General features: G+C 48.9%; 1 protein-coding gene across 1 annotated transcript in view; it reads left to right on the forward strand.

The window, feature by feature from the left end:
• The first annotated feature begins 135 nt into the window (after window positions 1-135).
• Window positions 136-11,533, forward strand: part of LOC135827843 (pneumococcal serine-rich repeat protein-like) — a 24,996-nt gene continuing 13,598 nt past the window's right edge. Inside the window, exons 1-5 of the mRNA XM_065340274.1 lie at window positions 136-468; window positions 5,846-5,984; window positions 6,547-6,603; window positions 7,074-8,385; window positions 10,542-10,642. Coding sequence (XP_065196346.1) covers window positions 428-468; window positions 5,846-5,984; window positions 6,547-6,603; window positions 7,074-8,385; window positions 10,542-10,642 — 1,650 coding nt within the window. The 5' untranslated portion in view covers window positions 136-427. The remainder of the gene's footprint in view (window positions 469-5,845; window positions 5,985-6,546; window positions 6,604-7,073; window positions 8,386-10,541; window positions 10,643-11,533) is intronic.

The following is an 11,533-nucleotide window of genomic DNA, read 5'->3' on the forward strand; positions in this document are numbered from 1 at the left end:
CCATAGTAACGACCTGTGGAAACGTCATTGTATGGAATCATGAGTCATGCACCAAAAATTCAAATGCTGCAAGGGGATTTACCCTAGCTGGGTCAAGTGGCAACGAAACTTCTTCCTTGGCAAACTACACGTAGATCTATTGTTACGTTGTACAGTAGTGCATCTCGGCCTCTACAACTACAGTACAAGCTCTTGCTCATCGTTGTTGTCATTTCTACTGAATTTTGAGGAAGGAATAGCACTGGCAGCTGTAGTTTGGTCTTGTTCCAGCTCGCCTTTCACTCTAAACAGTTCATGCACGTCCTGGACATTTATTTGGTAAAAGCAATAATACGACGACTTGGTTGTAGGTTTGGTTGTAGACCAGACCCAGCCTAGGTGGTGATACGTGTGGAATTTCAAAAGGGAGAAGGTCTAGCGGCTGAGGATGTCTGCTGCGGGTGCTGAAACGAAACGGTGTCCCAACTGGTTAGTGGGACCTGACCTGGCTGGCTTTTGATCAACTAATTATGATAATCAGGGAGCAGTAAAAAGTATGTTACTGCTCCCTGATGATAACCATGCTCGACATTCCATGATTGTTAGTGTGAACCTTTCAGAAAGACCGCAGGGTAATCCTAAGGGTAATCCTAAAGATTAGTGTCCCATATTATTCTCGACCTAAAGATTAGTAAAAAATTGGTTGTGAGCAACACTGGCTCACACTCAAATCACTGCTTTTCACCAGAAAAATATTAGTGTCTCAAATTTCTGATGCTCCCTTTTTGGTCTGTTGGTCATGCACTGCATGCACTAATCTATCCCAAAACCGGCATGTGTTCGTTTCCGTAATTGACCTGACTGAGTTTGTTGTTGTTGTATACTAGAAATAAAGTATACAACAACAACAAACTCAGTCAGGTGACCTGAGTGGAACACACTCTAACACTCAGAGACAATGGTGGTGGAGTTTTGTAGTAGATCCTTGGGGTTCAGGATGACGAACGGCACCGCCAGCACACGAACAACAGGATTAGCTCAGGACAACGAACGGCACTGCCAGCACACGAACAACAGGATTAGCAGGAGAGGAATAGTAGATGAGACAACAAGGAACAGCACCAGAAGGCGGAACAGGTAGCGAAGCGAGGCAAATCGAGACTATCTAGATGGGGTACTGACGTCGAATACCTGCCAACGTGCTTCTGAAGTAGTCCCTTGCAGCTCTGCGTTCCTGTCTCCAAATGAATTCCTTCAGATAGCTCGGGAACAAGGGCTCGGAGGTGCCAGAATTTCTCCTCAGCTGTCGCTTCGCTCGCACCCACATGTTTTCAACACTATTGGTGTGAATGTCGCGGTGAACTGGATCCACGAAGTTGTGTTCGTGAACGACGACGTCGTGCGTGTACATGCCGTCGTTCACGTCTCCGAGATGAGCATAAGCTGCCCAACCGTTGGAAATGATGCGTGTTCCGGGTAGAACCCACACCTCCATCAGGGGAACTAACGTCTGTGCACGGCGGTCTGGTACTTCCTACAAGCAGGCGCGTACGCAGGGTCACCTCTAGGGGGGTTTCCAACTGAATCCCAAACCGTGAATGAGTTTTAATCCTTTCTAAAGAGCCCTAGGAAAATTTCAAAATTATGCATTTTTCATGTTCTTTGGATCATAACTTCAGTTCTACTCACTCAATCTTCATTCTCTTGGGCTTTCTGGAAGTGGAAAGGTACCCGGGAGAGAATGAGGTCGACCATGATAGCCAGGACACAGTACAGTCATATACATATCCAGCGCCTATAGCGCTGGATATGTCGCACCCTACCGCTATAGCCTATAGCGGTAGAGTGCAGCGATGGTGCGAAAAATGCCTCAAAGGCCCAAACGCGTCCTGCTCCCGCGATTTCGTTTTTCTTGATAGAAGAGTTTCGATTTTTTGCTGTGTACTCTTGAAAATATCAGAAGTGAAGCCCCTGCAAATTTGAGCAAGTCAGCATGACGGAAAGTCTCAAATTCTCGATACTCAAGTCGCACTGCGCGCTTTTGAAGTTCCCGAGATCGCGGCTCAACTTACGAATGATTTATCCCAAGAGACATTGCTCGCAGCGCTTCGAAAATTGTTCCAACCGACAGCTGAGAATTTTCTATTCGATCTGGATATTTGGATCGCTGAATTTGAGCGAGATTTGACTGAGTTACGGTCTGTTGAAGTTTTGCATTCATTCTTGCCAGATCGATCGTGCACCCTACCAAAAAATGCCCAAAAACGTTGCTCGTTTGGAACATTTGGGGGGGGGGGGGGTTCCGGGCAACGGGACCCCCCCCTGCGTACGCGCCTGACAAGAGCAAAACAAACGGTCAGAAGAGGAAAAAACTGCTAGTACAGTTGTGGGCCGGGTGCACACGAGACCACAATCAAACTTCGCCAAACATACCTGTATCATACATCGTCCAGACTCTCTCTCTCAATAGCACCGAAGACCCAATGACCCTCTCGCCACTGCCCGCGATGGTATTTCGCCACTGCCCGCGATGGTATTTCCGATGGAAATACTTGCTCTCGTCGATTTCGACAACGATTGGCTGCCCGTCATCATCAAGTCCACCCAATCGTATGGGATTGTCAGCAATCTCCTCCGCACACACGTCTCTGAGGAAATTGTACCAGTCGATTAGAGTTGGCTCGGTCACATCCAGCTCCCGCAGAACATTTTTCTGGGGCATATCCATGGCCCACCAGTATGCTATGGACAGTATGGTGTGCAGGGACAGGTGACTGCACTGAAAGAACGAGCCACAGCGAATGCTGCGGGTGAAACCACAAGGGCGGCACTTCCAGCGATACCCGTCTTGGCTTTGACGGAGCACTTGCAACCGACATTGCTCGCCACAAGTCCCACAAGCTACTTCATTTGCGATGAGGTGGCGAGTTGCACAGAAGTTCAGAACTTCCTCATGGCCATTAAGGGCAAGAACAAGAGAGAATATATCCCATTGCTCCGCTTGCATCTGCGCGTCAGAGAAAACCTCTGCTGGCGGGACAATAAATCGGGGGCAGGAGGACGACCAGCAATTGCAAACAAGTGGAATAAGGAAAACTACTAAAAGTGTGTTCCACGTGCCACTGCCAGTACTTTTATGTGCCAGCGTCAAATACGGCACGGAACGCACGCCGGTTTTGGGACACAACACATTGCACAACTGTAGTACTTGCAGTAGGGTTCACTAGTGCATGCAACAGACCAAAAAGGTCGCGAATAATTTGCAGTTGGGTTCATTAGTGCATGCTACAGGCCGAGAATAATTTGGGACACTGCTAATAGGGCTTGAAAGTGATGACGTCAAAAACGGCCAGGGAGTAGTAAGTTGACATCAGATTTCTATTTTGGATCACTTAGGTGTGACTTTGCTATTGCCTCAGTATGTGGGTGCATAGCAACCCACTCATGTCGTATGCAGGGGTGACTTTTACTTCGCCACCAGTTGTAACCCCGCCCCCAGTAGCCAAATCAGTCAGTTTCACTGGCTACATCACCTTGCTGTGAGTGAGACGGCTTGAAATGTGATTGGATCCATACAAAAACTGGATCCAAGTGGATCCAGTTTTTGAATTTTTGAACTTGTTGCTATGCTGTGACGTAGCACTTTCAAGCCCTATACTATGGGACACTAATCTTTAGGATTACCCACCACAGATCATGCTTATGCGCTTCAAGATGATGGACGTGCAGTGCATGTAGTTCTTTACAGCCGCACGGCACACATGCATTGGTCCTACCGATGCTTTCAAATTGCAATTTGGCTAGCTTTTCTTCTTTTTCATCTGTGGCAAACAGAACGAGATGCACTACACAGTCCGGGGCTTGGCACATAACACTAATTCCTACAACCAAAGGAGCATGCAGTATTAAACCCGTTGTATGGCGGCGATTGATTTCTTGGCAGAGATGAAGGTTGACGTTGATATTGCTTGGTATGCTGGTGGCTCTACCTGGGTCTACCTGGTCACACCAGGACCAAAACTCGATGCACTATAGCTTTCTGCTACGCGATGGGCAACTTGCGACAAGAGCTTCCCTGCCACGTGCTGCTGCATTGAGTTATTACAGTCTACTCGCCAATTCCGGGCCCATGGCTGTTTCACCGTCTCACTTCATTCTTATTCAAGATGGTGAGGTCGATGACTTATAATTATAGGTCAGAAATATGATAGCCATTGTTTTAAGCCTAAGATAAAGTGAATGCTGTGAAGAATGATCAAAATTATGAGCAAAATGTTTTTTTTTCAGACTCATAATCGTGACAGATTGCATTGAATATTGCGACAGAGAGCTTTCGGCCATATTTCCGATTTATTACATTTTTTACATTTTTTTTAATGGTTGTGACGAGTTGGGAATGTAGTAGATTGCATTGACACAATACAAAATGATAACTATTAGTATCGTGCAACACCTGGTTCCCCTGCTGTTCCTCGGCTAGAGATCGCCTGCACGCGCGCCCTATACCGGGTGCCTCCCCAAGCTGCTCGATCCTGGGCCATCATGGAGAGTTGGTCAAGATGGCACACATAGTCATGTAGTTTTAGTGATTCAGGGGGCCCAGAGTGATTCAGGGGGCCCAGAGTGATTCAGGGGGCCCAGAGTGATTCAGGGGGCCCAGAGTGATTCAGGGGGCCCAGAGTGATTCAGGGGCTCGGAATTGGCCAATGCACTATAGTACACGGCTGGTGCCGTAGAAGTTGGCCAAAGTCCTACTTTTGCGACGTGCGACATGTGACGCATACCAATTTAGTCCAGTTTTTTTGTGTGCGCTTAGTGCACACTCAGTGCACGCGTATGTACTATGTACTAAAAGTCTTTATGTCCACACCAGGAAGCCTGGCTTCTGTGAACAGAAATGAAATAAATTCACACTTTGGCTGTTTGGTAGGTCGTCAACAATTTGCTAGCTGTGTCCATTGGTAGTCTATTGTTGACGCAGTGCATTGCACGCTTGTTTGGTTTCTTCGCATTTGCGCCTTTTTGCCATTCCTCCTATGTGTACGAGGTCACGCATTTCACAGTTTTTTTGTTTTGTTTCTTGCCACTCTTCTCTGCCCTGTTTCTATCACATCTTCGCTGTATACCAATGCATTGTTCTTGCTCAGTTTCTTTTCGCCTGCATTCCGCCTGGTGAGAAGGCATCAAAAGCACCAGTGGAATAGTTTTTGAAAATGTTGATCGTGAGGAGCTTGAAGCTCGTTCTTTCCTTGAGTGTGAATAGAGAGAACCTGTTTTCAATTTGTGCCACGTGTAACATATTCAGTAGATTATTCCTTTGGTGTTTTCCTGTCCCAATTACGGTCTGTCTTTCCTCCGCTCTGGCACGATCCCTGGCTACGCCACAGCACAACGAAAGTTTCCATGTCCAATTTACTTGAACATTACGTTCTCTTCTTCAAACTTATCCCTACTGTGTACCGGTACTTGTAATACTGTGAACAGCCTAATGTTTGCGGCGTATTCATTTTTGCTAATTTTGCGAGAAGAGAACAATGCAAATATCTACCATAAGGATCGTGTAGGTTGGAACACTGCTTTAGAAAACTGCATTGCAAGGTTAGCTGCAGGAATATTGTAACTGTGGGTGCATGGGTCAAAGTCCTGTTTGCTTGTTTGTTTGTTTGTCTTTTGGTTGTGGCTGCATGCGGGGCGCCTCTGTGTGAGTGTCTGTGTGTGTTCGTGTTTGCGTGCGCGTGTGTGTGTGTGTGTGTGTATGTTCGTGTTTGTGTGTGTGTGTGTGTGTGTGTGTGTGTGTGTGTGTGTGTGTGTGTGTGTGTGTGTGTGTGTGTGTGTGTGTGTGTGTGTGTGTCTGTATACATCACAGCCGTCAAGATGTGTCCGTGGATGTGTACGCTACTATGCACGAGCCTCGATGCCGTCGTCTCAACAGGTTCTGCGAGCGGTGCAATGAACCTATAAAGGTTGCAGACTTTGACCGACACGTGGCTGAAGACCATAAACAGGTAAAAAGCTCTGTCGCACCCTGTAATGAAAAAAAACTGTAGCCCTTTTAAAATGCTTTTTCTCCTAGGCTTACATGCAGCCAGTAGGGAGTGCTCACGAGCCTCAGTCTCGGGAGCAGTAACGTGCGTGACCTGTTGATGTGAGCTGATGAATACTGTACTGTAAAAGGCTCATTTCGACGGGTAAAAGCGGATGCGATTTACATGTATAAACTAGCACGAGTTTGCAGGGAAATTTCTAGTGATCAGCGTTTCATGTCGGTCAAAATGCATGCACATTGCATGCTATGCAGAATGTTAACTTTCGATTGACAACTGAACTTCTCGAAACCACTCCGTTTGCTATTATCGCTAAAATTTCATCACCCATAAAATGAGGTGTCAAAGTGTGCGGTCTTTTTGTCGTATCCGGGACTGTTGCGGAACTGTAGCGTATCAGGGTGGCAGTCTCTCTCTCTCTCTCTCTCTCTCTCTCTCTCCCCCCCCCCCCCCCCCCACACACACACTCTCTCTCTCTCTCTCTCTCTCTCTCTCTCTCTCTCTCTCTCTTTCCCCTGTACAGATATCATGTCCAGATTGTGATGATCGCATGGAAGGATGGCAATTGGATGATCATCAGGTATGGCGGAGTATCATCATCATTAGCTGCCCTTTCAGGAGTGTGTAGAGAGGGGGGGGGGGGGGGGGGGAGCAAGCCGCTACCATTTTTTTCTCTCCTTTTCCAATGTTGCATTGTCACAAAAAATGCTACAAGTACACATGGCGTAGCACCCATTACCACCCGGAATGATCGGTTTGTAGCCGTTTTTCGTTGTGTGAATCTGGAAAACATAATCGAAACAAATGAGTAGAGAGTGGGCTATCAGGGCAGGGGGCATCAGAGTAGGGGGAGAGGGGGGGGGGGGGGCATCAGAGGGGGAGGGCTACGCCCCTTTGTCTAGAACCCTGGACAGTGCATTTGTGTGTGCATGTGTGTGCATGTGTGTGCATGTGTGCGTGTGTGTGTGCATGTATGTATGTGTGTGTGTGTGTGTGTGTGTGTGTGTGTGTGTGTGTGTGTGCGTGTGTTTCTCACGCGCTGCCTTGCAGGAGGAAGAGTGTAGAAAGCGTCTGGTTACATGCAAATACTGTGAGCTAGACTGGCAATGCGACGAGTTACCGGAACACAGCAGCCATTGCGGCTCTCGTACCGACGAGTGCAGCCTATGTCACACTCGTGTGCGCCTCTCAGACATGGAGTGGCACATGACAGAGAAGCATGGCGTACCCACCTCACACTCGTCTGCCAGCGCAGCATCATCATCGCTGCCGAGCACTGGGAAACAATCGGCCAACGGCAGCTCGAAACCGTCTTCCACTCACTGTTCTGCTTCACAGGCAGCAGCACAGCCACCGGCAACCGCAGCGGCGTCGTTGAAGCTCTCTGGAAGCCAGCCACCGCATGCCAAGACCACCACCCCGCCTGATGCCGAGTGGGGCGTTACCGAAGTGCCAGCCTCCGCATCAGCCAGCCTGGCTGCTTCAAGCACCAACACCACCACCGCCACGCAGCAAGCAAAGAGACGCGTACCTAGGTCAACTCAACAGACCAAGTCACCACCAGCTGCTGCTGCTGCTGCTGGCAATGCTCGTGGTCTTGGCGCGTATGGCAGCTTGTCGGGCAGCGTGACATCCAGCAGTGTGGCAGCCGGTGCAGCCAACACTTTGTCAAGTTCACAGCTGACTGGCAGCACTAGCAACAGCAGCAGAGCCAGCGCGGCGAACAGCAGAGCCAGTGTTACCAGCAGCACCGCCACCAGCAACCCACCACTATCTAACACTAGCAGCAGCAGCAAGAAAACCACCACCAGCAGCAGCAAGAAAACCACCGGCAGTTCGTCCTCGCGATCCACTGCATCACTGTCGAGCTCCTCGTCGTCAGTAAAGCAAGCATCATCTGCACGCTCTAATGGCGCGCGTGGCTCGACCGTAACTCCCAGCACCTCTAGTGCGTCAATGGCATCTAACTCCAGGTCTGGTTTGTCTCGTAACACCCCCAAGCACAACGGGGGCTCTGCTCCTTTTGCTGCTGCTGCTGGACCACCGCCGCAAGCTGACACTCAAAATGCTGTTGGCGCATCCTCTACATCGTACTTTGAGGGTTGTTCGTCCGACCCGAACGATGTTCCGGTGGCGTGCGAGTTCTGCGAGGTGGAAGTCAGGCTTGGCGACCTGGACGATCACGAGCTGGCATGCGCACGCCGAGAGCAGCGGTGCACCGGCTGCGGCATGTCGTTCCGCGGCAACAAGCTACCACAGCATCGGCGTACCGGCTGCAGCCGAGAGTTGCAAGCACCAGCGGCTTCATTGAATGCAGCAGCAGCCGCAGGAGGAGGAGGTTATGGTACCACTAGCTTCCCAGGTAGGTTCCCTCGAGCTGTGGGTGACTTGTGGTAAATCTACGCCGAAATTCTCGCTGCCAGGGTGCAAACAGGCAACATACGTCTGCCCCTGCCCCCTCCCCCCCCCCCTTCCACTCCTGTTGTATACCCAATCGTTCGTAGCACCCTTGAAAGCCGTTGAAAACCCTGAAAGTTTATCTTCCCTCGGGAATTCTCTGGAAATCCCCAGAAAATCTGTGTATATGCTTTTGCTACTAACGCTGGGTCTAGAGCTGCACAGCACCCGGCGTGGCAGTGGCTGACTAGATTGCATTTCATTGAGCAGGGCTGTACGTTTCATCCCGTGTATGGCAAAGGACAAGCAGTCAGTGTGGTTGGAGAGTTTTTTTATATATGCGCACATGTTCAATCACGTAGAAGCAGCGACGAACTTGGCCATTTGAGATTTTGAAACACTCCTCCACTCCACACTGCGCTCGTGGCCCACATTAACAACACTATACTCCATAGCGAGGAAATTCGTTGTTGGGTACATGTTCAGGCTGTGTTGTGTGGCCAGGTACGGTGTGTTAGATACACTTTGAAACGCGTAGAAATAACCCCTCAAACATCGCCCCTGCCGCTTGGACTCTGAATATTGCCTGACGGACAGCGCTCTATGCACGGTGCATGCGTAGTGTCACTCGACCACTTGATGTTCTGCAATTGATTGTTGCAATGGCGTGGACCTTCTACACTTGCACCTCAGTTCTCCGGACGCCGACGTCACGGGCACTTCGGTCTGCCGGGCACCCTTTGGATAAGTTTTATCGGAAATATTAGTACCGTATTTCCCCGATAGTAAGGCGCACTCGATTATAAGTTGCACCCCCACTTTGAGGTTTGAATCACATTGTTTCAATACATGCATGTAAGTAGGATGTCACTCTCGATTGTAAGTCGCGTTCCCTTCTTTGCCCTTGAAGTTTAGTGTAAAAAAGGTGAGACTTATATTCGGGGAAAGACGGTACTCCTGTGTTACTTTTTGTGGAAATAGTGACGTCACATACCATAGCTACTGTAGGTCTACAAACGTTCAGCCCATTCAAATTTCGGCCTCCCAGGGCTAAAACGCATTTCGCTGCAACAAATTTTTGGCCTGTACTGCTGCTGCTGCTGCTGCTGCTGCTGCTGCCTGTATACACTGTCAAACTGAACCTTGCAAACGAAATTTCGGCCACAATAAATTTTCGGCCAAATATGCAAAGGCCGAAAATAGCCGAAAGTAAATACCGGTATGCGCCGAATATTTGTTGACCTGCAGTATGGCCTTCCCCTATCAAGCCATATGTGGTGCAGAGTAACGGACACTTCGAAGTTACAGGCAGTGCCCGATCCCGGACTGCCCCCCCCCCCCCAAATTTGTACCTGGATATGTTCTCGCTTGTAGTCACACTTTCCTCAGTGCAGTGTCTTAACCACACTTCTACATTTCGCGCTGGCTTACTTTTTCGATTTCACATCCATCGCGAAAACCGCTGTTAAAATTAAAGGATTCAGGATCGCAAAGGTTTCCGGGTTTACAGCAGTGTGTCGCTTATACATGTACTCCGGATGGCAAGAAAAATAGAATGTTGCGCCCAGGAATGGGGGGGGGGGGGGGGGTATTGCTTAGACGCCAGTGTGGCTAGCACCCTGAGAAATACGTTTACAGTAAGTCTACAAATGTTCGGCCCATTCAAATTGCGGCCTCCCAGGGCTAAAACACATTCCGGTCGCATTAAATGTTCGGCCTCTACTGCTGCTTCCTGTATACACTGTCATACTGAATCTTGCGAAACAAAATTTCGGCCGCAACTAATTTTCGGCCAATTATGACCTAATTATGACCTGGCCGAAAATAAGTATGCGCCGAATATTTGTTGACTTTTAAACAGTACTGCTTAGCGGTATGTATGGTATATCTGTACAGGAACGAATTTATCCGGTATTGCATCGCAGTTTGCTACGTGAAATCGGTCTACTGCTACTCAAAAATCACAGTGACATGCAGAAAACTGCCATACATACATGTACAGGCTATCCATGTTTTTTGTAGCTTACGCCACAATTGAGATTTTGCATAGGAAAAACTGCTATGCAAAAACACGACAGTAGATTCATCCCTGGTGTATGGCTTCTACTGTTTCACTGCCAGGCTTAGGTGGTCTCGGTGAAGACAACACTGCTTCGGATGATGCAGCGCCATGTGAAGGTTGCGGAGAACAATTTCCTCTGGATGTTCTTTTCGATCACCAGGTAATTCCTGCAGTCCCTTGGACACGCACGCACGCGCACACACACACATACACACACGCACACACACACACACACACACACACACACGCACACTTGTCCTTGTACTTGCTCACTGCCAAAACTGGTCACCTCGGTCTCCCCGGGAAAGGGGAGAGAGACTCAAAAGGAATCTTGGAAAGATGACTCAATTGGCTTTTGAACCGCCCAAAGGCCGACACCCCCTGAAATCCTCAAACTACGGGTGGACTTGGAAAACGATCCCACTTATGGGCTCACCACACGTCAGTAGGTGGGTGAGGACAAGGTGCAGAAAAAGGATTGATGGCGTCAGGGTATCCGTCCTGGGATCCACCTGCTATTACCCCTGCCCCCAGTGAAAGTAATACTTGCTATTAGGCTGCGGTCACACCAAACAAGCCGTTTCCCGCTTGCGCTGAAAGTGGCTTGTGCTGAATGGGGCGGTTGGTCACACCACTTCGCGAAATCGGCTGGATTTTTTTGTGTGCTAGAGTTTTTTTCTTCCGGCTCATTTTGAATATGATTTTCTCTTGTTTTCCCGTCCGCCTTCTCCAGCACACTTCTTCAGTTCGTCCAAGATCCAAGCTCTCTTTCTGGTATTTTTTTCATAGTGGTCTCATACTTGGTTTTTGTTTCAAACCAAAGCTCCAGTAGTCGCCGCTCCAGTGCTACTGTCCAGGATTCCATGATGACCGACAAAAAGGCAAGGAGAGAAGTTTCACCAACAACGAAAGCCGGAAGGTGGCAGAACACGATGCAAGCTGCAAGATCATGCCAAGATGCGCTTTGAACGAGTTTTTTTTCCCGCCACTGCGCCAGAATGGCTGAAAGTGGCTGAATACATTCAGCGCTCCCATTCAGCGCTTTGAAAAC

The sequence above is a fragment of the Sycon ciliatum genome, chromosome 12 (genome assembly GCF_964019385.1).
Source record: "Sycon ciliatum chromosome 12, ocSycCili1.1, whole genome shotgun sequence".
Classification (NCBI taxonomy): domain Eukaryota; kingdom Metazoa; phylum Porifera; class Calcarea; order Leucosolenida; family Sycettidae; genus Sycon; species Sycon ciliatum.